Source organism: Sapajus apella, unplaced genomic scaffold (assembly GCF_009761245.1).
Source record: "Sapajus apella isolate SASKATOON/1434 unplaced genomic scaffold, GSC_monkey_1.0 scaffold20, whole genome shotgun sequence".
Lineage (NCBI taxonomy): Eukaryota > Metazoa > Chordata > Mammalia > Primates > Cebidae > Sapajus > Sapajus apella.
Window position 1 is genome coordinate 10418299 of NW_022436960.1, and position 26446 is coordinate 10444744.

A 26446-nucleotide genomic window follows, 5' to 3' on the forward strand; every position below is an offset into this window, starting at 1 on the left:
AAAGTTGAACTTGGACCCCAGGAGGCAGCAGAGCAGCTTTGGGGATCCCGCATTGTTTGGGGTATGAGTTCATTTGGAAGTAGCACTTCTTGTGCTGGCCTGCCAGGCCCCAGAGCCCTCGCCCTCGCCCTCACCCTCACCGCCTTGGGGCTCTCTGTGATGATGGGCAAGCAGGGGTCAGATTAGAATGCCTCACTTCTGCCCCGGCGCTGCACCCTGGCTGCTCCTAGCCATCTCCTGCAGCTACTGGCCTCTGCATCTTTGCCTCCCCTGTGTCCTCCCTGGGGCCTCTCTTCTCCTCCCACCCCTCCCAGGGGCCCACATCCTCCTGCCTTCAAGATCCAGCTTCCGTGCTCTGCACCATGTCTTCCCAGGTCCCCGGCACACTCCACATCTCCTTCCTCCCTGTTAAAACGCTTTGGTTTTAGAGGCTGAAAATTGTGGGTCCGAATTCTGCCCTGCGTTTTTGAGCTGTGTGACCTTGGACCAGCCCGGACCCTCTCTGAGCTTCGGTTTCCCTGTGTGTAGCGTGCAGTGCTGGCACTGGCCTTCCAGGCTGTGATGAGCCCACAGGAGGTAACGAGCCTCACACACCCGGTGCCTGCCAGCCCTCGGAGGACAAGACCTGGCCAGTGGCCGCCTGTGCTCACCAGTGGGTCTGTCTGGCCTCGTGGCGCCTGGCGTGGGCTCTTTCTGTGCAGTGCAGCATTGCAGCCCCTCGGCCCACAGCCTGACTTCCTTGTGTATGTTGCAGCTGGACAAGATCGAGGGCGTGTTCGAGCGGCCAAGTGACGAGGTCATCCGGGAGCTCTCCCGGGCCCTGCGGCAGGCGCTGGGCGTGTCGCTCTTCGGCATCGACATCATCATCAACAACCAGACGGGGCAGCACGCCGTCATCGACATCAATGCCTTCCCAGGTGAGTGGCGGCCGGGCCACCTCCACTGGCCGGTCTCCAGAGACTGTCCTCAGGTGACCAGGCAGGCGAGGCGAGGTGACCGAGGCCCAAAAGCCGGCTTCCTCCCTCACTGCAGGGTTTGGGAGGTGCAGCCCTAAAAAGCCTCAACAGCACCTGTGCGATGGGCTCACAGGGTGTGTGAGGAGGGGGAGATCCCACGTCCACCTGGGGGTGCCAGGCTCAGTGGCCACAGCACATGTGTCCCTCACCTCCTCTCTCCACCCTGCGCCATCAGCAGATCAGCCCCTTCCCCAAGCCCTCCACAATTTTAGGGGCAGGAAGGACCTTGAAGGGATTACAGCCCCCTGAAGTTTACATATTGGAAAACTGAGGCCCTAGAGAGGAGGAAGCTGTCCAGGCCCTACAGCACCTTGGTAGCAGGCCAGAGATTCCTGAGCTCGGGTTGCCTCAACCGCCCAGAATTGCAGCACTGGGCACAGGTCCGGGGAGGAGCCCTAGGCGATGGTGTGTACCACTGGGGCCCTAGGAACCTGCTGGTACTGAGCCAGGCTCTGCCGTGTGCCCCTCAGCTCTCAGCGAGGAGGCCTGTGGGGACCAGAGCAGCAGAGCCCAGCACAGGGCATGAGGGACAATGGTGTGATGTCACCATGCAGTCAACAGGCTGCGTGCCTCACCCTGGGAACACCAAGGCTCAGTGGCTTGTTCACCTCCCACAGCAACTCAGAGGTAGAGCCGTGCTTGATGCCTGGGTGCCTGCCATTCCCCAGATGGGGGTCCCTCGTTCCTTTCTCCATCCTGACCCTTATTAAGCACCTGCTGTGGAGGTGAAGCCAGCCTTGTTAGCTGCTGCGGTGCAGAAGCATTCAGGAAATGCTTCCTGCCTTCAGAGACTGTGCCTGGCAGGTGGGGACTCTGGGGTATTTGTCGTGAGGGTGAGGCAGGACTGTGGCTCCACACACTGGCCGGGCACTTTCTGTGTGTGTCACTTCTGCTCCTCTGAGAGCATGCGCAGGTGCAGTCAGCAGCACAGGTCACAGCCAGCAAGCCGAGGCTCCGAGGAGCACACCCTCCTGTCATTCAGTCAGCACTTACCCGGGGCTGCTGTCACCCAGGCTGCTGTGTGTCCCAGCTGGTCCAGATGCTGGTGGTGCCATGTAATCTCCGTTGCCAGGCCCCTTCTGGGAAGAGCCCTCCCCTGTCGGGAGGAGGTGAAGGACAGAGCCGGCGGTCGGGGGGCTTCCTCTGTGAGGCGGCGACACTGGAGCAGAGAGGCAGGTCCCAGGAGAGGCACCGCGGAGCCCTGTGGCTACAGCAGGTGCAGCTGTGGGGCAGGAAGGGTGGAGGACAGAGTCAGGGGAGGCGCTTGTGGTGAGCCGAGGACATTGGAGCTCACCCTGGGAGTTGGGGAGCAGCCACCATGAGGCCTGTCCTCTTGAACGGAAGGGCAGACCCATGGGACGATCATGTTTTTCTCCATTGCCCTTGGGTGCAGTGGGGAGGGAACCGCGGGTTTAGCCAGAGCTGAGGTTTCATGGGGTTTTGCTGTGCAGGTGTGAGGGAACCAGGGCGCAAGGGGTATTCAGGATAACAAAGTGTGAGATCTAAACCACGGAGCGTGTTGAGTGACAGAACGAAAAGGGGGCAGCACCAGTGGCTGAAGGGCCAGGGGCACAGGGAGGCCTGTTGGAAGGGAAGTTCTGGAAGGTGGGAGGAGATAGGAGGGGGTGGGAAGCTTTACCTGAGCAAGGCCAGTGCCCCCAAAACAAAATGTGTGGATGGTCGCAGTCTGTGGGTGCAGACAAGGGACGGCCTTGTGAGCCAGTGTGGGGCACTATGAGCCAGTGTGGACAGGGAGGCTTCTTCCAGGGAAGCCAAGAGAAGGGCCACCCACATGGGACGGGGCTGTGGCAGAGCCTGGTGAGGGATTCTGGTGCTGACGGGAGGCCCAGGACCCAGGCAGGGCAGAGCCAGTTCCCCAGGACATGGCTCAGTGTGCCTGCCTTAGCGTAGAGCAGCCTTTTGGGGCCAAGCAGAGGGACAGGCCTGTTCTCCTGCACCCCACAGGAGGTCCCTCGGGCCAAGGGCATCCAGCAGCACCTGGGAGAGGGGCTGGCACACTGACTCTGGAATAATAACAGCAACAGCCGCATGTGCTGATGACACTGTGAGCCAGGCCTGCCCCAGTGCTTCACTTTGTCCTCACAAGGCGATGGGCAAAGGCCCGCTGGGATCTCTCCATGGGTTGGAATCTTGGCCTCTGCCTTTTTAGGCTCAATGCTCACTTCTGCAATGGGAACCAATTTCCCACCCTGCAGACAGAGGAGATGGCTTTTGCACAGTGCTGGTATGGAGCCGCCACTCTGCCCTGCGGGTTCACGCCTCAGTCCACTCCCCGAGCTCCTGTTTATCCTCAGGCCTCTGGGGAGGCAGCTGCCTCTGCACTGCCACAGACAGCACCCTCCCTGCCCTGGGCCCCAGGGCCTCGTCTGGGGATGACGGCAGGGGTTGCTGGGGAACGGCTCCGTGTTCCCTGGCACTGACCTGATGGTAGAGCTCCTCTGCTGCATCTCTCCCTAGGCACCTGGCAGCCATGCCCATGCCTGGGACACCTACCCTGCCCTCCAGCCTCAGCCCAGGGCTGACAAACACCCCTGGTCCTATGGTAGGGCACCTGGCACCATGTGGTATTCAAGGCACACACAGGACCGAAGGCGTCCTTTAGATCTCGCTCTGCCTCTTAGGAGCTGCCTTGAGCCTCGGCGTCCTCACCTGTGAAACGGGGGCTGCAGAAATGCAGCAAGCCGAGGACCGTGTGCTCACAGCCCAGTGGCTGCTGCTTCCCCAGTGCTGTGAACACCATGGACGTCATTCCCGCCTTCACTGTGCTGGCTAACAGTCACGCATCCTCATCTGTAACATGGGGACAGCATTATGAAGATCAGGCAAGACGAGGTCACGGGATGCTGGCACAGTGCCATCTTGGGAGGCACTGCGTGCCAGCCAGCATAGCCATCTTTATTTCCACTGTGGGCACCCCTGCATCCCCCTCAGACGTGGGTGTCCTCAAACCATAGCAGTTGTTTGCTGAATAAATGAGGGTGTGGGCAGATTCAGCAGCCTCTTCTGCCAGACCCGTGGGCACTCCTTGAAAGGCCTTTCTGTAAGAGGTGGCACAGGGTGTCCACGTCTGACCTGTCATTCCCACCCCAGTGGGGCCGATGGTTGTAAATGTTACCCTAGAGGGAGGGCCAGGGTGTCTGAAAACTCCATCCCTCCAAGCTGGCTTGGGCAGGTGGGGCGCTCGCCCTGTGTGAATCTCTTTTGGAGCAGTTTGCTGGGAGTCAGCAGAATCCTCACCCAAGATCCGAAACCTGCTGGGTGGCTCCCATGGGCTCTGTGATGTTTGCATCTGTGCTGGGCAGCGCTCGCCCAGGCAGGCACCACGGTTTCTGTTCTACTTCCCTTCGTTAAGGGGAGCATGTGTCCTGTCCTGGGGAGCCTTGTCACAGTCCTGGATCTTGCTGGTGATGCCCAGCATGTCTGTCCCTTGGCTTTGATCCTCAGAGAATGGAACACAGAGGGCCTCCCTGCAGGTATTTTGTGGTGAGAAGGAGGCAGACTCAGTTGGGGTGGCAGCTGCTTTGTGAAGCAGGCACCACCCACCTCCCAGCCCCTCTCAATGGTGCCATGGCAGCCTCCACCTGGGAGGTAGGCAGTGCTCTGAGTTTTTAGGGAAGCTGAGGCTCTTGGTGGAAGTGGTCTCCAGGACTCAGACTGAGGCCAGACTCGGCTGGGCCTCACAGAGTCGAGGGGTATTTATTTTTCCAAGTGTGTGGAGCCAGCTTTGGTGCTGCCATCTCCAGCCTCGCCAACATCCCTTGCACACGGACTGGCTTTTACCATGCAGGTGGGTGGGTGGGTGAGACAGTAGAGTTGCGACCGAGAAGAACAGGGACAAGCACGTTTCATCCTCAGCTCATCTTCAGCTTCTCACACCCGGACAACAGCCAAAGGTCAAGGAGCATGCCCCTGGCTGGGTGCCCAAGCGTGTGACTCCCTCAGCACCCCTTATCTGCCGAGCCTCACGTTTTCTCTGTAAATCGTGCGCTGACAGCACGCCCATCTGTCCTGCCTCCTCCTCCGCCTCTCCACACCATGTGTGCCCCTGGCTCATGCTCCCCTGTGCTCTCTCTCCCACCCCTAGGCTATGAGGGCGTGAGCGAGTTCTTCACAGACCTCCTGAACCACATCGCCACCGTCCTGCAGGGCCAGAGCACAGCTACGGCAGCTGCAGGGGACGTGGCCCCGCTGAGGCACAGCAAGCTCCTGGCCGAGCTGGCGGGCGGCCTGGCGGGCGAGCGGACATGCAGTGCCAGCCCCGGCTGCTGCGGCAGCATGATGGGCCAGGACAGGCCCTGGAAGGCCGAGGCCGACGCAGGCGGCACTGCCAAGCTGCCTCACCAGAGACTCGGCTGCACTGCCGGCGTGTCACCCAGCTTCCAGCAGCACTGCGTGGCCTCCCTGGCCACCAAGGCCTCCTCCCAGTAGCCACGGAGCCGGGACCCAGAGGGGCGGCGCGGGGCGCGGAGCATACCCGCTGGGCCAGCAGCTCCCAACAGCGATGCTACTACTAAGAATCCCCAGTGATCTGATTCTTCTGTTTTTTAATTTTTAACCTGATTTTCTGATGTCATGATCTGAATGAGGGGTGGGTAGAAATGGAAGAGAGCACCAGGGGGTCCAGCCTTGGGGAATGGGGCCCCACCTGGTCCCTGCTGTGCTGACGTCTCCACTGAGTTTACACACGCTTGTCTTTTCAACACTAGGTCTGAATGGGAGGCGGGGTGTGCGTGTGGCTGCCATTGAGTATCTGTGCACATCCCCATCTGTTGGTCTCCGTGGCCGCTGTGGACCATTCCTGTGGGGACCCTGAAGGGAAACCTGCCCATGCCAGGTTGTGGGTGGCTGATCAGGGCTGTGGGTGGCTGATCAGCACGCGTGAAAGTGGCTTCCCTTCTCCCTGACTCCCCGCTCCGGGACCTGCCCCTTCCTTGTTTTCCCTCCAATTTCCACCAAGGCTCTGTAAGCCCCACCCCTGCCAGGTGTGCAGCTAACCCCTCCCTCCCCACAGCCGGAGGAGGCTGCCATCTGGGCTGTGCTCCCTCACAAAAGGGAAGGAAAGGAAGCTGGGCGTCCTCCGGGCCCTCCAACACATGTCCCACTTAGCCCTGCACAGCGGCCTCCTTCCCCCAAGCCAGCACTGCCGCTCCCTGAAGAAGCCCAGGAAGGAGGCTGCCTGGCTGGGAGCCCTGAGCTGATGGCGCCTGTGCCAAGGGTTTGTACTGTGATTTGGGCAAATCATTCCAGGTCTTTGGGCCTCTGCACCCTCGTCTTTAGTAGGCAGTTGAGACCAGGGAGCACCACAGGGCTGGCTTTGTGCTCTAACCCCTGGGAGGCAGCCTGCCTCTCCATGAAGCCACCCGGGTGAGGACAGGCATGGGAGCCTCAGCATGACTCGGTGGAGATCAGGGCCCTCTCCCAGCGGGTTCACTCCTTTTCACATCTGCTGGGTCCCTCCTCACCCAGCAAGCCTGGTCCACCTCTCATTGCAAGCCCCAAGCACGGAGCCAGCCAGGTACCAGGGAGCCACACCTCCTGCACACCTCAGACTCACCCCATCGCCTTGGCAGCAAAGCACTGGCTCTCCTGCCTGACCCCTGGTCCAGGCAGCCCCTCTGCAGAGAGAAGGGTTGGAGAGGAGCCTCCATAGTCCCTGGAAGATGTGGAGTGCTGGGTGAGAAGCATCAGGCCTCCCTGAGTATGATTTTGTGTTTTAAGATACCAGTTTACTTTGAAGAAGTGAAAAAGGCTTCTGGGCAGTGCTCTGCCCAGTGAGACGGAGGACACTGGAGAGAATGCCGAGTGTCCCAAGAGAGGTCCCTGAGCTGGTGCGTGGGGGTCCTTCGGCCTGGCTTGGCCGGGAGGGGTGCCCCCTTTAAGGAGGGAGGCACAGGGCTTGGGCAAGGGGCAGAAGCCATCAGAACTGCCCTGCTCTTTTGGAAACTGAGGACCCAACGACTAACCACGTTTACACGACTTGAGTGTTGAACCCCGATCAATGTCTGTACATCGCCTTTCCTGGTTCTGACCCTGAGCCCCAGGGAAACAGGAAAGCGCGGCCGGCCTCTTGCACTGCTTTGTCTCCAAAATAAACTACTGAAATCAAACCACATTTCACACGTGTTTACACATGTTGCTCAAGTTTGTTATGTCATTCCCCCAGTCCTTAAAAGATGTTTAATAAAACAGCTTTACCTTTTAAAAATAAAATTTCAATCCCAGTCTGCCTCAGGAACCGGTGGGGGTATGCAGTGTGACTCCTGGCCACACTGTTCCTGTACGTTTGTGGCCTCCGTGGTCTCGCTCGTCCAGGGCCCAGACACCAAGTAACTGCCATCTGGTGTTGTGGCTGTGTCCACAGGCCTCCATGGTGGGGCGGGGCCAGGGGTGTGGGGGTGTGGGTGTGCAGGGCATTTGCATTTTCCAAGAGTGGAAATGGAGGATGGAGATTGGCCTTGTAAAGGACCTGGGAGCTACATGGGGGGTAGGGAGAGGCCAGTGCACCCAGGACCCACAGGGCCGGTGGACTCTGCCCAGTGAAGCCAAGGGAGCGCTGGCAAGGAGAGGCCTGGACAGTGGCACGGGACCTGCGCACCTGGGAGTGGCCTCCGTGGGGGGATGGAGCCCTGTTTGCCAAACATTCCCTGGGTGTGAACTGACCGTCTTTGATCTCATGACAGTGTCATAGGGTTGGTCTTCCCTTCGGCTGCATTGTCCCTGGCTCTGGAGTTTCTGCTTCAGGGAAAGAGACCCACTAAAACCACCTGGGCCCTGGCGGCCTCCTCTTCCCTGGGGCATGGCAGTGCTGCCTCCGGAGCAGTCACGGAGAGTGTCTGGGTCCAAGGGCAGGACCCGCTTAGCAAAGGGGGTTATGTGGTGCTGCTCAGGCACGGCGCCTGGAGTTGGCCCCGCCAGCATTGGGGTGGCTTGGGGCTCTTGTTCCTAAGCTTCTGTTTCTGAATTGGTCAGCACTGTTTCCAGTTGGCTCTGTGGCCCTGCAGCGTGTGCCTTGGTGGTGGTCCGTGGATAGACTAGTGCTAAAGAGCTCGGGGAGCAGGGGGCTAGATCACACTTTGGCTGAGGCCTTTGGTAGTTTCAGAGGATCACCTGCACAATCTGCATTGGACACCCTGGGACCGAGGCTTTGGGTCAAGTTCTGCCCGACAGTTCTTTGATTATATGGTGATGTGACTCTGCAAACGTAACCCCCCACTGAGTATCAGCTGCTGGGTGTCCCCACCCTGGAACTGGGGCTTCGCCCTTGGTGTCATGGAGGCATCTGGGTCCGCACGTGGTGGAGGAGCTGGGCCTGCAGCCACCCAGCATGGCCAGCGGAATCAGACCTGGCTACAGCCTGGTGGGTTCCATAGGGCTTCCTGTGCGTGGGCCTGCCTATGTCTCATGCCTGTCAACGGAGGCGAAAGCAACCTGGGAAAAACATTCCCTTCTGTACCCAGGGGACTGCCAAGTATGCTTTATAGACGGTTGGAAGATTGACCAGGTGGGAAGCTGTCACACGTTTGAGCCAACTGAGAACAGTGGCTGATGCCTGCCAGACAGCCACCCCAAGACCAAGGGAGCCAGCCTGTCCTTCGCCCTTCTAGCCTGGGAGACCAGTCCTTGGCTCTTGGACACATTGGTCGCTGGCCACAGCCACTGAATGGCTTCACTGATGTCCCTGGGGTTTGTATCTGTCCTTTCTTCCATTCCCTAGAAACTTTGATTGTTCACCTGGTGGGATCCCCAGCAGTTCCTCCTCCTTCCTGAGCTGTGGCTTGTGGGCCACTGGATTCAGAGACCTTGAGCTGGGTACTGGGTGCCCTAAAGGAGCACGGCCCCTCCAGCCTGGTAACCGGGAGGCAGAGAAGTGCAGCCATCCTTGTCAAAGATTTGCCTGGCCTTTGAGGCCTCAGGCCGGCCTGGACACACCCTGAAGCCACAGTCATCTGCCCCTCCCAGGCATAAGCCCGACTCAGGTGATACAGCCAAGGCTTCTCCGGTGGGTCCTCCCCTTATAAGAAAGGGTCTGTGCACTCTGTCCCTTCTCTCTGTACAGCCATTGCCAGCGTAGTTTGGGGTGAGCAACCCTCCCACACTGCTCAGGAGAGAGCTGGTGAGCATGACCCCATGGCCGCCTCCTGCTGCTTGGGTCTTCTTTCTGATTCTCACCAGCAGAAGCACCCAGACCCCCACTTTTTCAGAAATGATTGCATTTTCCCTTTACTTCCAGAGCCATCTGTGACCTGGTGGTGTGGAGGGACTGTCTCCTCCCACAGCCTGGTGACCCCCTTCCCCCAAGGCTGTGTGGAATCACACCTCTCTGAAGCTCACTCTGAAAAGCCACTTACAGGGGTTTCACCAGGATGCCGCTGTTCATGCTGACACCTGTGCTTTGTGACAAATGCCATTTGCTTCAAGCTGTTCTCAAGCAACTTCACCAGACTCCCAAGCCAGTTCATGCTTAATTTGTGTACATACGTATGCATAATATACGTGACTGTGCACAAGATACAGACATCATGGCTTCTGCCCCGCTGGCTCTTCCGGTTTGGTCGCATGTTCACTCCATGAGGTTATGACACTGTGGGTGGCTTTGAGGTGGGTGGTTTCAGGGACAGGGTGTCCCTGTGATCTTTTTATTTACTAACTCATCTTGTTTTGATTTCTAACAGTCTAGTGGAGTACAGTTAATGTTGTGTTTATTTCTGTAACTGTTGGGGTAGAATGTAAACCTAACTTTTTGGAACATGAAAAAATAAATAGCACCAGCCGTTCGGAGGGTGTCCTTCCGTGCTCTGCTGGGGGCAGGGGTTGGGGGTGGGCATCGGCCGCCATGGGCAGCCCATTCTCATCAGAGAAACCGAGGCTTGCCGAGACCCCCCCAAATGATTCAAGCCCATCACAGTGTTTTTCTGGGTCATGCTGTGTGGGCTCCCAGTCCTCGCCATAATCTGGTAAGGAGATAGTAAATACTGTCTCTCTTTTATAGATAAGGAAACTGAGGCCCTGAGAGGGCCAGGAGCGCCTGCCCGAAGACTCCTGCTAGTTAATGGCTGGGCTGGGGCGTCCAACTCCAGTCTTAGGTCCAAACCTGAGTTCCCACCATGGAACCTTGCCTGCTCAGACTCACCAGGCAGAGCCCCAGGGACTTGGCTCCCAGATCCCAGCTGGCCTGTGGACTTGGCTCTGCCCGGGCCCCTGGAGGGTGGCAGCGATGCCTTTGAGCCTCACTCGCCCACAATGCCCATGCCTTTTCTGTTCCTCCCTGAGAAGGCTGAGGCCCCTCCCTGCACCCTGTCCACCACTGCCTGGAATCATCACCCTCTCCGGCTTGCTCGTGTTTGAGCTGCAAAGGCCAAGGACGATTGTCATAGAGCTGCCACCTGGACAGGTAAAGTGACTGGCCAAGGCCAACCAGCCAGTCCAGCAGAGCCTGGCTCGAACCCAGCCTCCCCTTCCTCCTGGCCTGCAAGGGGGCATGCTCCAGCATGGGTGTGTCCTTCTCCTGCTGAGAGCATGTTTGTCCCCGTGGGTTGCTTTGGCTGTTGAAGGGTCCAGCTGTCCCCGCTGGGCAGTGAGCTTCTTAAAGCCAGGGCTTGTCTCAGCCATGCTTAGCCATAGCGGGCCCAGAGCAGCCCTGCATGAATGTTTGACAAGTGACTAAATGATGGGCCCTGATATTCAGCCAGTACCCACGGGTCCTGACTGTGCAATCCTCACAGTCCCCATGCTTCAATGTTCTCAGCATCATCCCTGCCTGTGACTTGGGCGAATCATTTCACCTTCTCTGCCTCATTTTCCTCATTCACAAAACTGGGACTAAGACCAGCCTGTGCTCTAGTGAAGCGTTACATGCATGAGCTCTTCAGACGCCCCACACTCCTATGCAGGTAACAGACGGTAAGTCATAGCAGGGCATAAGTGTTTAAACCAGGGGATGGGGGGTGGCCCGCAGCTCAGAGGCTCAGGTCTGTTGCCTGTGGCCTGCGACAGGCACTAGGCTGGGGCCATCAGGGCCTCCACCCAGCACCACAGGTGATCGTATGGCAGGGACCCTCAGGGAGGGGCAACCCAGGCTCAGGAAGCAGAGCCCGTGTCTCTACCTGGCCCTACCTCTGCATGGCCCAGCTCAGGTGTGGCTGGGAACGGGGAGAGGAAGGAGCCTGGGGACCTCAGCGAGTGTGCTTGAATCCCTACACACACTCTTTGAGGCAGGTCAGCATTCCTGATTTACAGATGAGGAAACTGAGGCTCGGAGCTACAAAGTCACTTGCTCAAGATCCCACAGCCAGGAAATGGCTGGGAAAGGAGTCCCCCAGGCGGAAGCAACCTCCCTCAGTCCATCCGCCCACATCCGGTGCATCCCACTCCACGCTGAGTTGAGAGGGGAAAGAGTTCAGAGGAAAGAGCCCAGAGCAGATTTGTTTTTCTTTAGATAAATTTTATTCAGAATATGTTACAGTCAGGGGTTGTCAGCTTTCACCAAAAGGTCAGAAGTTATTGCAGTTGTGCCCAGTGGATAGGATGGAGGAAGGGAAACTTCTAGAAAGCTGCCCATGTTCAGAGAAGGAATCGTCAGTGTTTAAAGTTGTGGGGCTGCCCTGCAGAGGGCGTTCAAGGGCAGGGAGGGGTCAAGAGTAGGAGATGGGGCGCGTGGCAGGCTGGAGGCTGCCTCCCTACCAGAAGCAGTGTCCAGGTCGTCTGGCCAGAACCTGCCAAGGGAACAGCAGAGCCAGGGCCACAGGGTGCCCTGGGGCCAGCCGTGCCAGCTCATGCCTCAGCCCCGACGCAGCGCCTGCAGCTGGTGGGCCACTTTCTCCAGCTCTGCCTCGATGGCTGACAGGCTCTCCAGCTCCTGGTCCTAGGAGAGACACTGAGGGTCACTCAGGGCAGCCTCGCCAGTGGCATGGAAGGCACAGTCAGCCAGAAAGGCCGGGTTAGCTGTGTGGCCTCGGACAAGTGGCTTTGTCTCTCTGAGCCTCAGGGGCCTCATCCCTCTCATGGAGACAGTGATACGACTCTGCTGCACTGCTCTCGGGATTATTATGCACAAGAAGGTGGCTGATGCCGGGGGCCCTGTCCCCACATGGCTCTTGGTGGCCTCTTAACACGGCCCCACTTCCTCTCAAATGGTTCCGAACAGGTAAGAATCTGTTTTTTCAGGGCACATGGAAAACAAAGCTTACAGTGCCCTGAAGACCCCCTTCCCTCGGCCTAGCCCATGGGTGCCAGGACCCAGGGTGAGGCCAGCCCGGGCCTTCCGGGTCTGTCTTCTGCAGCCTTCCTACCTGAGGGGGATATGGGCCTGAGGCAGGGCTAGAGCCAGAGAGCTGCCCCACATGGGCCTCCCTAAGGCTGGGCTTTAATTCCTGGTCCCGATTGTGGGAGGATCCCAAGCTCTGGCTGCCCCAGTTCAGGGAAGCAAGGGCCCCTCCTCTGAGCCCTGTTCTATGCCCAGTTTCCAGAAGCTTCCGGGCCCCAGAACTTGGACACCCGCAAGAGCATACCCTCAAGACTCAGAGCAGAAGCACAGGGAAGGCTGGCTCCCAGCTTTGCCTGGGAGGGGTCATCTTCCTGGGGGCACTGCCGCGTTTGAGGCTGCCGAGGGCATCCTGGCCCATGGACCCCGACACTGAAAATTGCAGGCCATGGAAACAGAGTCTACAGCCCCTTTGTCTTGGAGCAGCCCTGGGGCAGGTGTTCCAAGAGGCGGGGTTTCTAAGGAGATCCTTAGGCTGTGTCAAGGAGGCCCCCACTCCATCCTATCCACATGCCTCAGGGGTCCCATTTCTCTGCCCTGCAATCTGGAGCTCCCTCTGCTTGTGGAGAAAGGAAGCTGGTGGCACTTCTTCCAGCTTTGTCCTCAGCCCCTCACCCTGGTCTCTCAGGCACATGGGCAGATGCCCTCTCCTGCTCCAGCTGCCAACAGGGAGCCTGCTTCCTCTCAGACTGCCAGGCCCAGAGAGGGGGTCAGGGGCCCAAAGAAGGGGCCACACCCTCTTCTAGATTGGCAGAGAAGAGCCTTAGGGTCGGGGCCACAGACAGGTGTCAGTCTTCCCATAGAGCCCTGGTCCCACCCAGACACTAAGGCTTGAACCAGGTATCCCAGTCACCTACCTGCCAGGGAACCCGCCTCCCACCCTGCCCCCTGTCCCCACACCCCATTCATCTTCCCCAGGGACCCTGGTTTTCAAAGCCCGTGTGTGCTCCAATCAGGTAATGAGGTGGGCAGAGGGGACTCCTTACCCCTACTTTACAAGTGGGGGAACCAACTAGGCTCAGAGGAGGGGAGTGACCCGCCCGAGGCCACACAGCCAGGAAGAGGCCGAGCCCAGGTCTTCCAGCTCACATTCGAGTTGCTCCCACCCACTCCCCGTAGTCAAGAGGTCCCCTGACCCTACCCCTGCTCCTGTCCTGCTCCTGCCCTGCCCCTTCACCCTCATGGGCCAGATGCAGAGTCTGAACCTGGGAGGAGGCTGAGCCTGGAATGCCTGGGAGCCAGGAGGGGACCTGGCTGGACTCACTGCATGGTTTTCCCAGCGCACGATCTGCAAGGCTCCCTACAGCCTTTGGGACAAAGTCCCCACTTACTGCCTCCCCCACTGCCACAGGCTGCCTTGAGCTCCTCCCTCTCCCAGCCAGCTTTGCTGGGTGACCACTGTGAGCTGGGGTGTTCTCCTCCCCTAAGAGCCCCTGGTCTGAGCATCTCTCCATCCCCAGACTCCGGGGATCAAGGGGGGCATGTCCCCTCAGTAGGGCAGGGGCAGTGTATCTGGGTGGGGCCACCCCCGCTGGGCCCACTCTCCGGGGCACAGCGCAGAGCTGGCTTCCGCCTGATACCAACCTCTGGTCTGCGGTTGGCGCTGCCTTCCTCCTCTTTCTTCTCCTCAGGGTAGCCTCGGACCTGGAGGGGCAGGCCCGCCTCAATGCTGTCCTGGGAGGATGGCCTCCAGCCTCGTCGAAGCTGCGGCCCAGGGCCCCTGAAGCCGTAGGCCCGGCCCCGGAAGGACAGCTTCATGGAATGGTCTGGGTTGTCCTCCTCTTCCTCCTGCCCCTCCAGCCGCTTCTCAGCAGTCAGCTCCTTGGCCAGCTGGTCCATCTTGCTCCAGCGCTTGGAGTCCTCCCACTCCTTGGAGAGCCGCTCCTCCTCCTGCTCCTGCTCCAGCTCCCCGCTCTTCCCACCCTGGAAGAGGCCTTTGGAGGCCCCTGCCATCTCCTCCTCCTCCTCCTTCTGCTGGGAGTGATCCTGCTCTCCCTTCCCTTCAGGGGCCTGAACCTCCTCAACCCCAGGCTTCCCAGCTTCATCCACAGCCAGAGCCTCCGATCGACCTGAAGCAGGTGGTAGACAAGAGCAGGAGAGTGAGTGGGGACCACCACTTTCCCAGTCCCCGGGGGACTCCACTCCCTGAGGGGACTCTGCTGCAGCCACTTTTAGGGCCATAAGCCTCAGTTCTCAGGGCCCAGCCCAGCCTCTCCACAGTGATGACACTTAGCAGGAAAATCCATCCTGATGCCAGGTTTGCAAGACCCTCTCAGCTCAGGGGGTGGGTTCACTGGAGCTGGCCTCTTCCCCTCACCCTCACCCCAGAAGCCCCACAGCTGGAGAGTGAGAAAGACACTGGCAGGCCCGTGGAGGGAGCCAAGGCCTCTCCTAAACCCTGGTTGAGGCTGACACTGTTCCCAGATCAGCCTGTGCCCTCCTGCCATGCTCTCTGTTCCCAAAGCCAGCTCGCCCACCACCCACCCCTAGCTTCCTGGGTTGGTGGGGGGCAGACTATGTAGAAGAGTGGGAAATGCATGGTTTTGGAGTCAGATAAAGATGGGGTAGAACCTCAGCTCTTACTACAAATTAGCTGTGTGACCTTGAGCACATTTCTTTTTTTTTTTTTTTTTTTTTTTTTTTTTTTTTTTTTTTTTTGAGCACATTTCTTAACCTCTCTGAGCCTCATTTGTCCATCTGGGAAATGGAGCTAATACCTACCTTTCGGAGTTGTTATGAAGGTGGAATGAGGTTATGGAGAAGGCTCCCCTCCCACCCATCCCCATCTCCCAGGCGCGCTGGTTGAGGTCTCCGCCATCATACGTACTCTCGCCTTTCCTGCTCTCCTTGTAGCCAAGGCTCGGGCGGGGATTCAGCGCTGCAGTGGGGCCTTCTCCCTTGGGGACAGCCTCCTGCCCAGCCTCGGCCTCGGCCTCCTCCTCCTCCTCTTCTCTCTTTGCCTGCCACCCTGGCTGTGAACTCAGGCCCTTCTCTCTGTCCACCAGACCCTGAGAGAGGTCCTCGCTGTCTCCCTCGGCCTGTGGGCCTGGGAATTTCTGGCTGGGGAGGCTGGCTGGAGGGTGGGTGTTGGTGGCCTCCTCCTCCTCTTCCTCCCCGGCGGCCTGATTGTTCCCCTCAGTCTTGGACTCCTGCCTGGGCTCCAGGACGGCCTGGGGCCTGGCTCCATCCGTAGCTTCATCACTTTTCTCTGTCTCCTTGGACTCCTCTCTTTTATCCACGGCATCCTCGGAGGGCGGCTCTTTCATCGCCTCTGCAGACACAGCACAGCCAAGTCAGGCCCTGAGGACTGGGCCACGCGCGGGGCCTCCCCACATGCTAATTTCAGATCTTACTCATGATGTCTCCAGCGAGACCAGCCCAAGACAAAGGTTAGGGTTGCCCCTCTGTCTGTGTTCAGGCTTGATGCTGGATTTGTTTTTTTAAAAATCCTGCTTTTTAGAACAGATTATTATTCAAAGAACAAAAAACCAGACCTTAAAAATTAACCCAGGAGATAAAGCCCTGAACTGAGAATTAATATGTCAGCTGTGTGATCTTTGGCCAGTTGCTTAACCTCTCTGTATAAGAGGCACCATGACTGCAACTTCATTCCCCCCTCCATGTAGGGCTTCTCTGTCTTCAGCGTCCTGTGGAAGGGCTCAATTCTGCAATATTTTAGGGTTTCATTAAAAGGTATTTTCTTGAGGCTGCCTTAAAGACAGCCTTTAATGAGTAAAAATTCCCATCACTAGAATGATGACCACTGAACATTCCACGTACTTTCTACCTTCTTAGCTTCACCAGGACTCTGGTGAAAGGTTCTCCCCTGCCCATTTCACAGAAACCCATAATGATCTGCAGAAGGTAAGGTGACCTGTCCATCTCACGCAGTTTATAGGCAGCAGACCTGAGCCTTGAACCCAAACCTCCAAATGCCAAATTCGGGATCTCTTTATACCGACACACAGCTGCCTGCCTCATTAAAGCTTCAGCCAATGTGAAGGCACAAGGCCTCACCTGGGGGCTTTCCCTTCAGCCCCAGATGGAAGATACTGGGATCCAGCTCCTGGACATGGAGAACAGAGGTGCCACGGGGCCAGTGTGTGGGTCTTCCCAGGCAGGGAGGGTGGCTCAGAGTATCACGCTGACCTAAGCCATGACCTCTTGGACTCTTAGAAGCTCTTGTTTCAAGAAAGATGATCTGGGTTCATTTCACGTTTCTCACCTGCTCCTCTGTCTGCAGTCCTCCTGCATCCTGGCTATTCTGAGGCCCCACGGCATCCCAGGAGGACAGGCACTGGGGGTGGGGACTCTGCAACAGCAGCCACTGGGTAGACCTAGAGTTGAAGCTGTCACCTGCCATGCCAGAGACCTCCTGCCCTAGAGTGTCAGCCCTGTTCTGGGCAGATGGGACTGAGCGAGAGCTTTGGAGTGAGGCAGGCCCAGACTGAAACCCCTGGTCACGCCATGGACCTTGGGCAAGGGACTTCGTCTCTCTGGGCCGCAGTTTCCTCATTTGTAAAGGGAGAGAAATCAGGGATTATGAGTGGGGCTCCCGACACATAGGAACCCTGGATCCATCCTAGCTGCTGTTCCCACCGCCACCCTCCCTTCCCCACCTCTGGCCAGACCGGCTGGCACCGACCTTTCGGCTCCGCCTGGCTGCTCTGGTTCTCAAGAGCTTCCGAGAGTTCATCTTCAAAACCGCTGTGTTTCTTCTGCTGATGTGCTCTCTCCTTGGCGCCTGGTATGAGAAAAGGAGGGAAAAGTCCCATTGCATCCAGCCCTGGCATATTCGTCTGTGAGAGTGAGGCCTCCATTTCTCCATCTGTAAACTGGGCACGTCATGTTTGGGCCTGCCCAGTGAGACGTTGACAGGGCGTGAGCTCAGGGAGTGGTGAAGGGTTGACCCCTCTCACCCCTCTTAGCTGGGGCCCTCAGGCAGCCACACTGCCTCGCCGGAGTCAGCTTTGCCCAGGAAAGCCAGAGCAAGCCCTGCTGCGGCCTCACACAGCAAGAAAGGCTCAAATGGAGCAAAGGTCCCAGGGGCAGGAGTGGGGGGATGGGGAACCTCTCAGGACCTGGCTGGTAGCTCCAGGGACCCTGCAGCAGGTGGCAATCGTAACAGCTCTTGATTCAGGCAAGCCCTGCTACCCTTGGATGCTGTGAGTCCAGGCCCTGGGAGAAGGCCAAGCCCTGTGCCTACCTCTGAGCCCAGGGATGGCGCCTGCTATTGTGACCCGGAGACCCCTCTCCTTGCATCACCCAGCTGCCACCCACCGCTGCGCTGCCTCCTCTGATAGTCCCCACACCTGTGCCTGATTCCTGATGCTGGCCCCTCAGCTAGGCCAGCTCTGCAGCTGGTCCTCATTTCTTCCCCACGATGGGCTTTACGGGGCAGCTGTGGGCCAGGGAGCATGCCCAGCCCTGGCCTCAGACAACATGGGTTCTGGTCCCCTCATGGCTATTTCCTAGCTCCTTGGGCAACTCTGGCTCTCCAAGAATTGGGTGCTTGTCTATAAAACAGGGTTGCTCTGTGATAAATGCTAAGACAGAGGCACACAGAAGACGCTATGGGAGCCCAGGAGAGAGTGGACGGATAGATGGACGGACAGAAATACATGCAGGACTCTGTTAATAGAAAACAGTCATATATACGTATACTGGACACTGCTTATATTGGATACACACGGGCATGTGTATACAGATATTTCAGGACTCACTCTCCTGTAATAGTCTCTGTTGACAGTCTAATTATTTAATGTGATCAGTCATTCAATATTTAATTTTAAAGTTATCATATTGTAATAAAATATTTAATGCTTAGTTTTAAAAACCACAAGTCCAGGGTCACTGATGACGACATAACCATCCCGGTGATAACAGCCCAGCTGCGCCCAGCACTCCCTTCCCCTCCCAACAATGACAGGAGGTGGGTGCTTGCCGCCCAGGCTGGATCGTGAATGGGAGGAAGAACAGTGTGTTAGCTTGGGAAGGGCCATAGCGATCCTATTGCTGAGGCTGTGTTTACTCACCTCTTCCCCAAAGCCCTCTCTGTCCTCACACATGGCCTGGTCTGCCCCAAAGGCCTGAGTAGGGCGCATCCTGGAGCCAGAGCAGCCTTCACACCCCGCCCCTGAATGAAGGCTCTTGCTTTCTTGGGAGACAGATGCTGGGTTCAGGCTATAATGCCCTGTTCTCGGGGAGAGGCACACCACCACCAGTGGTCCCGTCCTGGTGGAAACGGCCACTTCCCACAGGGAGCCAGCTGGGGTAGGTGCAGGGCCAAACTCAGGTGTTCTGATTTGCGAGGGCAGGACTGTGCTTTGCATCAAGGCTGGAAGGATCTAGGGGGCTAGGCATAGAGGCTGACTGTGGGATGATGGCAGCTTAACCCTCCACCCTAGGATCCTGTCCAGGCTTGGCTTGAATATCAACAGTGACAAGCAGCTCACTACTTCATGAAGTTACTTCCTGAAATGACTGAACTGCAGAGGCTGTGGGTTTTAGGGAAGCTGCATCTGACATGTCCCTATTCACTGTGTGACCTTGGACAAGTCACTCAACCTCTCTGGGCCTTGATTTCTTTAACAATATCAATAACAGATTGAGCTAGGTGGCACAGCGGATTCTACTTTTCTGCTTTATAATTGAAAGGGAATGACAGTCCCAGAGAGGACCTTGCTGAACCTTCTACTGGATTTTCTGACTCTTGGTTACTGGAATTTACCCAGAATCCTGTGCAGTGGCTAGAAAATACCTTGGAGAGCGAGGTCTTGGAGCTCCTTCAGTAGATTCTGATGTCTCAGAATGGAAAGGATCCGTTCATCTGCAATGAAGAAGAGTCGTCATGGGTGGTTTCCAGAGAATGGCCGAGAAAGAGATTACCATCAATATTTTCAGCTGAGCACAAGGAATTTACTCTGGAAACTTAAAACCAGGGCGGCAGGAGCAAGATTGGGTCTTGAGATAACACTTTTGAAATTACCTTCTTTCCAAGGTGTGTGTCAGTTTCCTACTACACCAGAGAAGTCAGCCATTACTCCAGCACCCAGACCTCAGCCAAGGGGTGGCAGCCCCTGGTGATGAGTTGGGTCTCTTTAAACACAACGGGTTCCCATCTCCATGCCTGTGCTCACGCTGTCTGCTGCACCCAGACAACCCCTTCTTCATTTTCCACCCATCGATCCCCTATGTTTCTTTTAAAGCCTAACCGAAATGCTGCTCACTCTATCCAGCAGTTAGTAAAAACTTGACTGGTTGCCTGGAAAGATTCTGTCCTTCTCATGTCCACCCATAACATTCCTTTATTTATCACCCATCTGGAGGGTGTCTGCAGGGGCCAGAGGCTGCTCTAGACACTGGGATGCGGCACACAAAATCTTTGTCCATGGGGAGCTCAGTCTGGTGGCTTGCTGTTCCAGCCCTGGTTTCATTTTGACCAGAGTTCTAGTTACCTGTGTTCATATGCATCCCCTCTGCCAGTCTGTAAGCACCCGGGCTACAACCACTTCAACTGCCTATGCACCTTGGACCCCAGCGCAGTGTCTGGCCATGACAGGCACGCAGTCAGTGACTGTTGAGTTAAATCATTAATTCCACCAAAAGCCACACACCCAACTCCTAGCCTCCCAGCCCAGCAGGCAGCAGCCCTCACCCCTAGCCTCCAGCTCATACCTCCTCGGAGTGTCTCAAAACACTCCTTGCTGACAGGCACGGGGCTGGGCTTGGAAAGTGTGTCAGAGATGACCTCAACGATGCATTTCATCACCTGGAAATGGAGTGCAGGGGCAGGTTGGGGCTGGTTTGAGCATGGGGCTCAGTCCCTGGAGGCTCCAGGGTGAATTTCTAGTGAGGACAGATGGGATTTAGTTTTGTATTTCGGAGTCGATGATCCCTGGCTCAGGGGCACAGCTCTGCTTTCTTAGAAAGACAGTGATAGCAATGGTAACAGAAACCCCTTATACAGTGCTTACCACGTGTCAGGCACTCCAATCACATGACCAGCAGGTTCCCCTCTAAGACGGATCATGGTGAGAATGGGGTGTGGGGAATGATACCTGGTGTCTTCTCATCCCCGAGTGCTGTTTCCCTAAACACGAGAAAGCTGCTTCTGGGCACTAAAAGGATGTCTTACAAAAGTGCTCTGATCCTGAAGATGCGCAAAGGTCAGTTCCTCCAGGAAGTCCTTCTGGACTGCCCAGAGGAGACAAAAACCTTCCCTGGCTCTACCCTGTTTAGAAACAGGATGTAGGTTACTATCTCCTAACACCCATGGTGTTGTTACATGCAAGGAGTCACAGCTTCGTATTCTCACTCCATGTTCACCATGGGATGGATGAATCCCCTGGCGGCATATGAGCACACATTGGCTACATCTGGGAGCACATCCCAGGTCAACCATAGCCACGTCTCTGAAAGTCTTATCCTGTGCCTGCAAAGGTGCTGTGGATAATTAGGCACCTGATGGATGAATGATCTTTGATGATCAAAGGTGCTGTAATGTGGTATCCTAGCTGTGTGATCTTGGACAAGTGACTTAACCTCCCTGAGCCTCAGTTTCCTCATTTGTAAAATAGGAGTGAGAATACCTTCCCAACTGCTCTCCCAGGGTAATGAGGTACAGATGGAAAAATACTCTCTCAAGCATGGAGTGTCAGCACACCCAGGGAGGGGTTCACAACTCCAGCCCTGCTTCCACAGCCTAGAGCTGAGTAGAGAGCAGGAGGTGGCAGACAGGCATCAGGCAACACCGGCGGGGAGTGAGGAGGTGGGAGGCTGTGTCTACGGGATGCCAAGGCAACCAGTCCAAGGATCCAAGATGGCAAACTGGCAAGTGCTGTATAATGTGTGTAGTCACAACAACCTTATACAGAATCTTCAGGTCTTAACCAGCTGCTCTGGTGCCCCTGACCCCAGACTGCTGGGTATAATACGGTGGCCAGAGTGTCTCCCATAAGGGATCTGGCAAGGATAGCCCAGCAGCCTGTATCCTGTATCTCCCTGCAACCCCAGATCTTGCACTGGGAATATCAGATAATCACCTGTTTGTGATGAGAGCATTTTCTGGCAGGCAGGAATTGGGTTGGGGGGGGCATCTGGAGAGGGGTGGGGAGATCAAGAAGGCAGCTCTAGGAATAACAGCGTCCATCTACTGAGGACCTACTATGTGCTAGGCAATTCACATCCATGATTCCTGCTCTTTACACCTCCCCCCAAGGGAAAGGAAAAACAGGCAAAGCTCAGAGAAGTTAAGGAATTTTCCCAAGGTCACACAGCTAGAATAAGTGGTAGAGGTTTAAATTCTGTCCTATCTGCAACTAAAACATAGGAAATATGATTGAGCAAACTGAGGTTGGAATCTCTTGGATGGTTTGGATATTAACTATGGCTTCTAGTGGAAGAAAATAGCTTCTGGGAAGGTGGGGAGTAGAAATTTCTCTGACCCTCAAGTGAAGGTTTGGATGAGCACTAAAGGCTGGAAAAACAGCCCCAGCTCAGACATGAATGAATTCCAAGTACACACCCAGCGTGGAGTGACTCTTACTGCCAGAGAAACCCCTACCAGTGTCTCCTAAGGCCCTTTCCTGGGTGACCTCCACAATTAGACCCTGTTGGCTGGGACCCTAGGTGCAGGAGCCATGATCAAGATGTTTTCATTGTGTTCCTTTGGGAGAGCCAGGGCTGGAGAGCCTGCTGGGTGTGGGTTGTTGTGGGCAGAGCCTTTCGGGGGAGAGAAAGAGCAAAGTGGGAGGTCAGAGCCAGGCAGGCAGAGACCATTACAGGTCTGTGGACAACCACAACTACAGAGAAGCCACCCCCACCAGCCCTTGGTGGGCCTACTGGATTCAGAGTATTCAAGACAGCCTGAGGCCAGGCACCTCAGCCCAGCAGGTAAGAAGCAGGTGTCTTTGGGCCACACATGCAGCTCAGAGGAGGCTGGGGAAGTCCCCACAGCAGGACAGCAGGGAAAGCAAGCAATCTTTGATATCTTATTTTGCAAGCTGTCCCCAGGCTCAGCAGCCGCAGTGCTGGCTCTTGGCTTTATGCCAAACCTACTCCTGCAGCTGCCCAAGAACTGGCTGTAAAGTGTCCACTGGAGCCTCCTACCCAGCAACCCCAGCACCCCTTCTTACCTCGGTGTCCCCTTTATTCATAGGGCTGTTCACAGGGAGGGCAGTGACTGGGAAGAAGAAGAGAGTGCTGGGGGTCACTCGTCTGCTCCAGGTGGAGCCCAGCCTTTCCTGACCGGGCTCACCCCCAAGGCCTCCCCTCAAAACTGCCACCACCAAAAAGAGAGGCTGGGGCTGATTTTGTTTCCATTCTCTGGCTGCTGCCCACAGTGGGGTGGTCCCCAGAGGCTGCACTGAGAGGCCCTCCCCCTCCCCCTTGGGAAACTCCTGCTCTGGCGCCAGTGTGCTCTTGAGGGGAGCGCTATCAAAACAAGGGCAGGGGCCGCACAGTGGGACTGGGGTGGGAGACAGATGAGGGGGAGGCAGGGACCCCAGAGATGGAGGAGAAGAGGTGGAGGAGGGGGATTGTGAGGGATGATATGGAGAAGTAGAAGTCAAGGGCAGAAAGACGGGGAGAGTGAGATTAAAGGGGGGGACGGGTGGAGGGGGGCGAGCAGCCATCCTCCCACCTCCCCCCAATGACCTTGGCCGGCCACCGCGCCAGCCGGCACTGGCTTTGATGCAGCCGAGGCGCCAAGCCCAGGCAAGGGATGGGCACAAGGTGGCTCTGCCCCTCGAGGTTGGGAGTCAGGCCCAAGTGTCCTGTGGGTCCCAGGCGGAGGCCACGCTGCAGGGTCAGGCGGGAGGCAGCGGCGCTGTCCGCGGTGCTGAAAACTCGCCGCGCCCGAAGGGAGGTGTGGAGGGTCGCGGGGCACTGCGCGGTGCCCCGACTTCAAGGAAGGCAGGGGTGCCCGGGGACCCTCTCCCGCCAGCCCCCCGCACTCTCTCACCTTGCCCGGCGCAGAGCAGAAGCGCCAGGACAGTGGCGGAGCGCATGGCGGACCCGGGCGCCCAGCAGCTGGCGGTGTGAGGCCGGGCACCGAAGCACGGGCGAGGGGCGGCTGGACCGGCGGCCGGGGTCGGGTTGCTGCGGCACTGGCGCGGGGCTGGGGGCGCAGTGTCTCGGCGTGCGTCCGTCTGTCGATCGATCCTCCCGCAGGCTTCACTGCACGGGGCTCGAGCACTGCAGTAGCAGGAGCGGCAGGAGCGGCAGCAGCGGCAGGAGCGGCAGCAGCGGCAGCAGCAGCAGCAGCGCCCGCGCGCCAAGCTTATATACCCCGACCCCGGAAATGACGTCAGCGGTGCCGCCCCCTGCCCCTTTCCCCACACTCCGGGGGGTCCAGCCCCCGCTCGCCCCACCTCCGGCCTCGTCCCTCGCTACTTTTGGCCTCCGCTTGGAGCTGGTGGGTCTGGCCGCGAAGCGGGTATCTGGTTTCCAAGAGGTGACATGGGAGGCAGGAGGTTGTGACTGATCCTCCACCCCTCAACGGTTCCACCGATTTGCTGTGTGTCCCTGGGCAAGTCACTCCGGTCTCTGGGCCTTGCCTTCCTCCATGTGTCCTGAGGTCCCTGGCAGCCCTAGCACCCCGAGCTATTCTCCCGAAGTGCCCCCTGCCCAGGGTGTGCTCCCTCTGATCTCACAGGCTGGGGGCATGCCCATCAATCATGGCTCCCTCCAACATCTAGGAGGACCTAGAGGGGCCTCCGATCCCCTATGTGAGTGAGGCTTCTCTCTCTACGGCAAGCCAGTTTTGTGCCTTCACACTTTGCGGTTGAATGTGTATTTATTTGAAAAATGTTTAGTCATCATTACTTTCACAGTACTGAGCATCACACAATCTGGCACAGAAGAAATGCACTTGACAGGTAACTGTTGAATGTATCCATTGAAGGCTCAAGCCGTGGGTGAGTGAATCCTGGGCTCTGCATGCACACGGGAACCAGGTGCTCAATTTCACCAGGAAGCTTCAGCCACTGTTGGCCACCTCTTGTTGGGCAGTGAGGGAGGAATGGGGGCCAGCTCTTACTACATCCGCCAAAATAGGAATCCTTGCAACACCTACTCATTAGCCTAGCGCAACCCCTTAGCATCACCTTCTTGCCTCCGGCAGCCCATCTGAATTTGAGAACAGCTCTCACATCTTCCTGAGCATTCTCGAAACCTGGATGTTTTGTGTAAAAGGTCAGTTTCTAGTTGGCTTCCCTTATTTCCAGTGCCCCTGATGCTCCAGCCAAATTGCTACTCTCACCCTGAGGGCCATATTGAAGCTCTTTGCCACCTGACTCCAGTGGGAGTCACCTGACTCCACCTGGGATCTGGGTGACGGTTCATCATTGGCTGTCATCGTCCAGAGCCCCTCCTTCCTGCACACCGACCTCCAACTGCTGCTGCTGTTTTCTATTAATACTTCCTGTCCCACACCTGTGCCTCATGCCCATCCCTAAGTGAGAACCTGGTGGGAGCTCAAGGGATACTGAAATGGCCACATTCATGCATTTACGTATTCATTCAACAACCGTTTGTTAAGCACCTACTATTTGCTTAGAATATCTTAGAACAGTACTCAGTTGAGGGTACAGCATTAAACAGAACAGACAGAAGCCCTATATTCTAGATGGTGAAGACAGACAGTAAATAAGAAGAAACATCCACAATTTGTCAGGGAAGAGGAAGGAGAGGGGTGTGCTGAGAGAGGGTGGGGTTACACTTAAACAGGATAGATCTGAGGAGGCCTCACCAGGGAGGTGAGATTTGGGGTTAAGGAAGGAATGGACCAGCATGTGCCATGGGGAAGAGGACTCCAGGCAGAGGCAAATGCCCAGAGGGAGGAATGTCTGGCACATTCGAGGAGGGCAAGGAGGTAGAGTGAAAAGAATACAGCAGAAGAATAGCATCTATTTCATCTCAAACACTTGAAAAATTAAAAAAAAAAATGTCATGTACTCACACCACCCAGAGATAAGCACTGGCCAACTGGAAATCATTGTTGAGGCAGCTCCATTCAGTATAGGGAAGTTCCCAGCGAAAGACTCAACTGAGCACTGAAAAAATAAGTGCCCCAGGCCCTTGTGACATGGGGTCATAGTAAACCCGCCCTGGTGGAATGCGCTTCCCCCCACCCCCCAGCATCATAGAAACATTTACCCATGTCATGAGTATGCTGGTCCACCGCAATTGATTGTATTGTGTACCACAATTTGTAGAACTAATTTACAGAGAGGTTTTCTAGTGTTTTCATTTTGCTTTTGCTGCATAAAGAACAATCTTATAAACAAACCTCTGTAGGATTTCTATTTCAGAAATGAATGATGGAGATATGAGACTAGCAGGCAAAATACTACTCCCTGACTGGTTTAAGAGCCAGCCTGGGGTGGGCAGGGGAGAGGAGAGAAGGCAGATTTAGATATTGAGATGCTTTTTTAAAAATCACTCTCCCAACCCCAATGCCCATCAATGATAATCTGGAAAAAGAAAATGTGGCATACACGATGGAATACCATGCAGCCATAAAAAAGGATGAGTTCATATCCTTTGCAGGGACATGAATAAAGCTGGAAACCATCATTCTCAGCAAACTGACACAAGAACAGAAAACCAAACACTGCATGTTCTCACTCATAAGTGGGTGCTGAACAATGAGAACACATGGACACCCGGAGGGGAACATCACACACTGAGACCTGTCGAGGGGTGGGAGGCTAGGGGAGGGATAGCAGGGGGTGGGGCTAGGGGAGGCTGGCATTAGGAGAAATACCTAATGCAGATGATGGGGTGATGGATGCAGCAAACCACCATGGCACACGTATACCTATATAACAAACCTGAACGTTCCGCACATGTACCCCAGAACTTAAAGTATAATAAAAATAAATAAAACAAAAATCACTCTGTAGTCAAATTTATAAAGATGGGAGGCCAGGCTCGGTGGCCCATGCCTGTAATCCCAGCACTCTGGGAGGCCGAGGTGGACGGATCACCTGAGGTCAGGAGTTTGAGACCAACCTGGCCAACATGGTGAACCCCCATCTCCACTAAAAATACAAAATTAGCTGGGCATGGTGGTGCTTACCTGTAATTCCAGCTACTTGGAAGCCTGAGGCAGGAGAGTTGCTTGAACCCAAGAGGTGGAGGTTGC

The 26446-nt window shown here is 56.5% G+C and overlaps 2 protein-coding genes across 8 annotated transcripts in view; one reads left to right on the top strand and one right to left on the bottom strand.

Moving 5' to 3' along the window:
• ITPK1 (inositol-tetrakisphosphate 1-kinase) overlaps positions 1-7247 on the top strand; it is a 178579-nt gene extending 171332 nt beyond the window's left edge. For 6 of the 7 annotated variants that reach the window (XM_032287582.1, XM_032287585.1, XM_032287586.1 and 3 more), the window contains 2 exons: positions 755-917; positions 5122-7247. In XM_032287582.1, the coding sequence (XP_032143473.1) occupies positions 755-917; positions 5122-5465 (507 nt within the window). In that variant the 3' untranslated portion in view covers positions 5466-7247. Of the gene's footprint in view, positions 1-754; positions 918-3494; positions 5070-5121 lie in introns of those variants that run through there. The other variant, XM_032287583.1, reaches the window with a different exon arrangement.
• Positions 7248-11432: 4185 nt separating this feature from the next.
• Positions 11433-23520, bottom strand: CHGA (chromogranin A). The gene is made up of 8 exons (XM_032287580.1): positions 23261-23520; positions 22434-22480; positions 19975-20068; positions 19058-19126; positions 16943-17041; positions 15125-15568; positions 13882-14366; positions 11433-11898 (listed from the first exon to the last, which is right to left on the bottom strand). Exons 1-8 carry the CDS (start codon positions 23304-23306, stop codon positions 11815-11817), a joined length of 1368 nt encoding a protein of 455 aa, XP_032143471.1. The 5' UTR covers positions 23307-23520; the 3' UTR covers positions 11433-11814.
• Positions 23521-26446: the final 2926 nt, after the last annotated feature.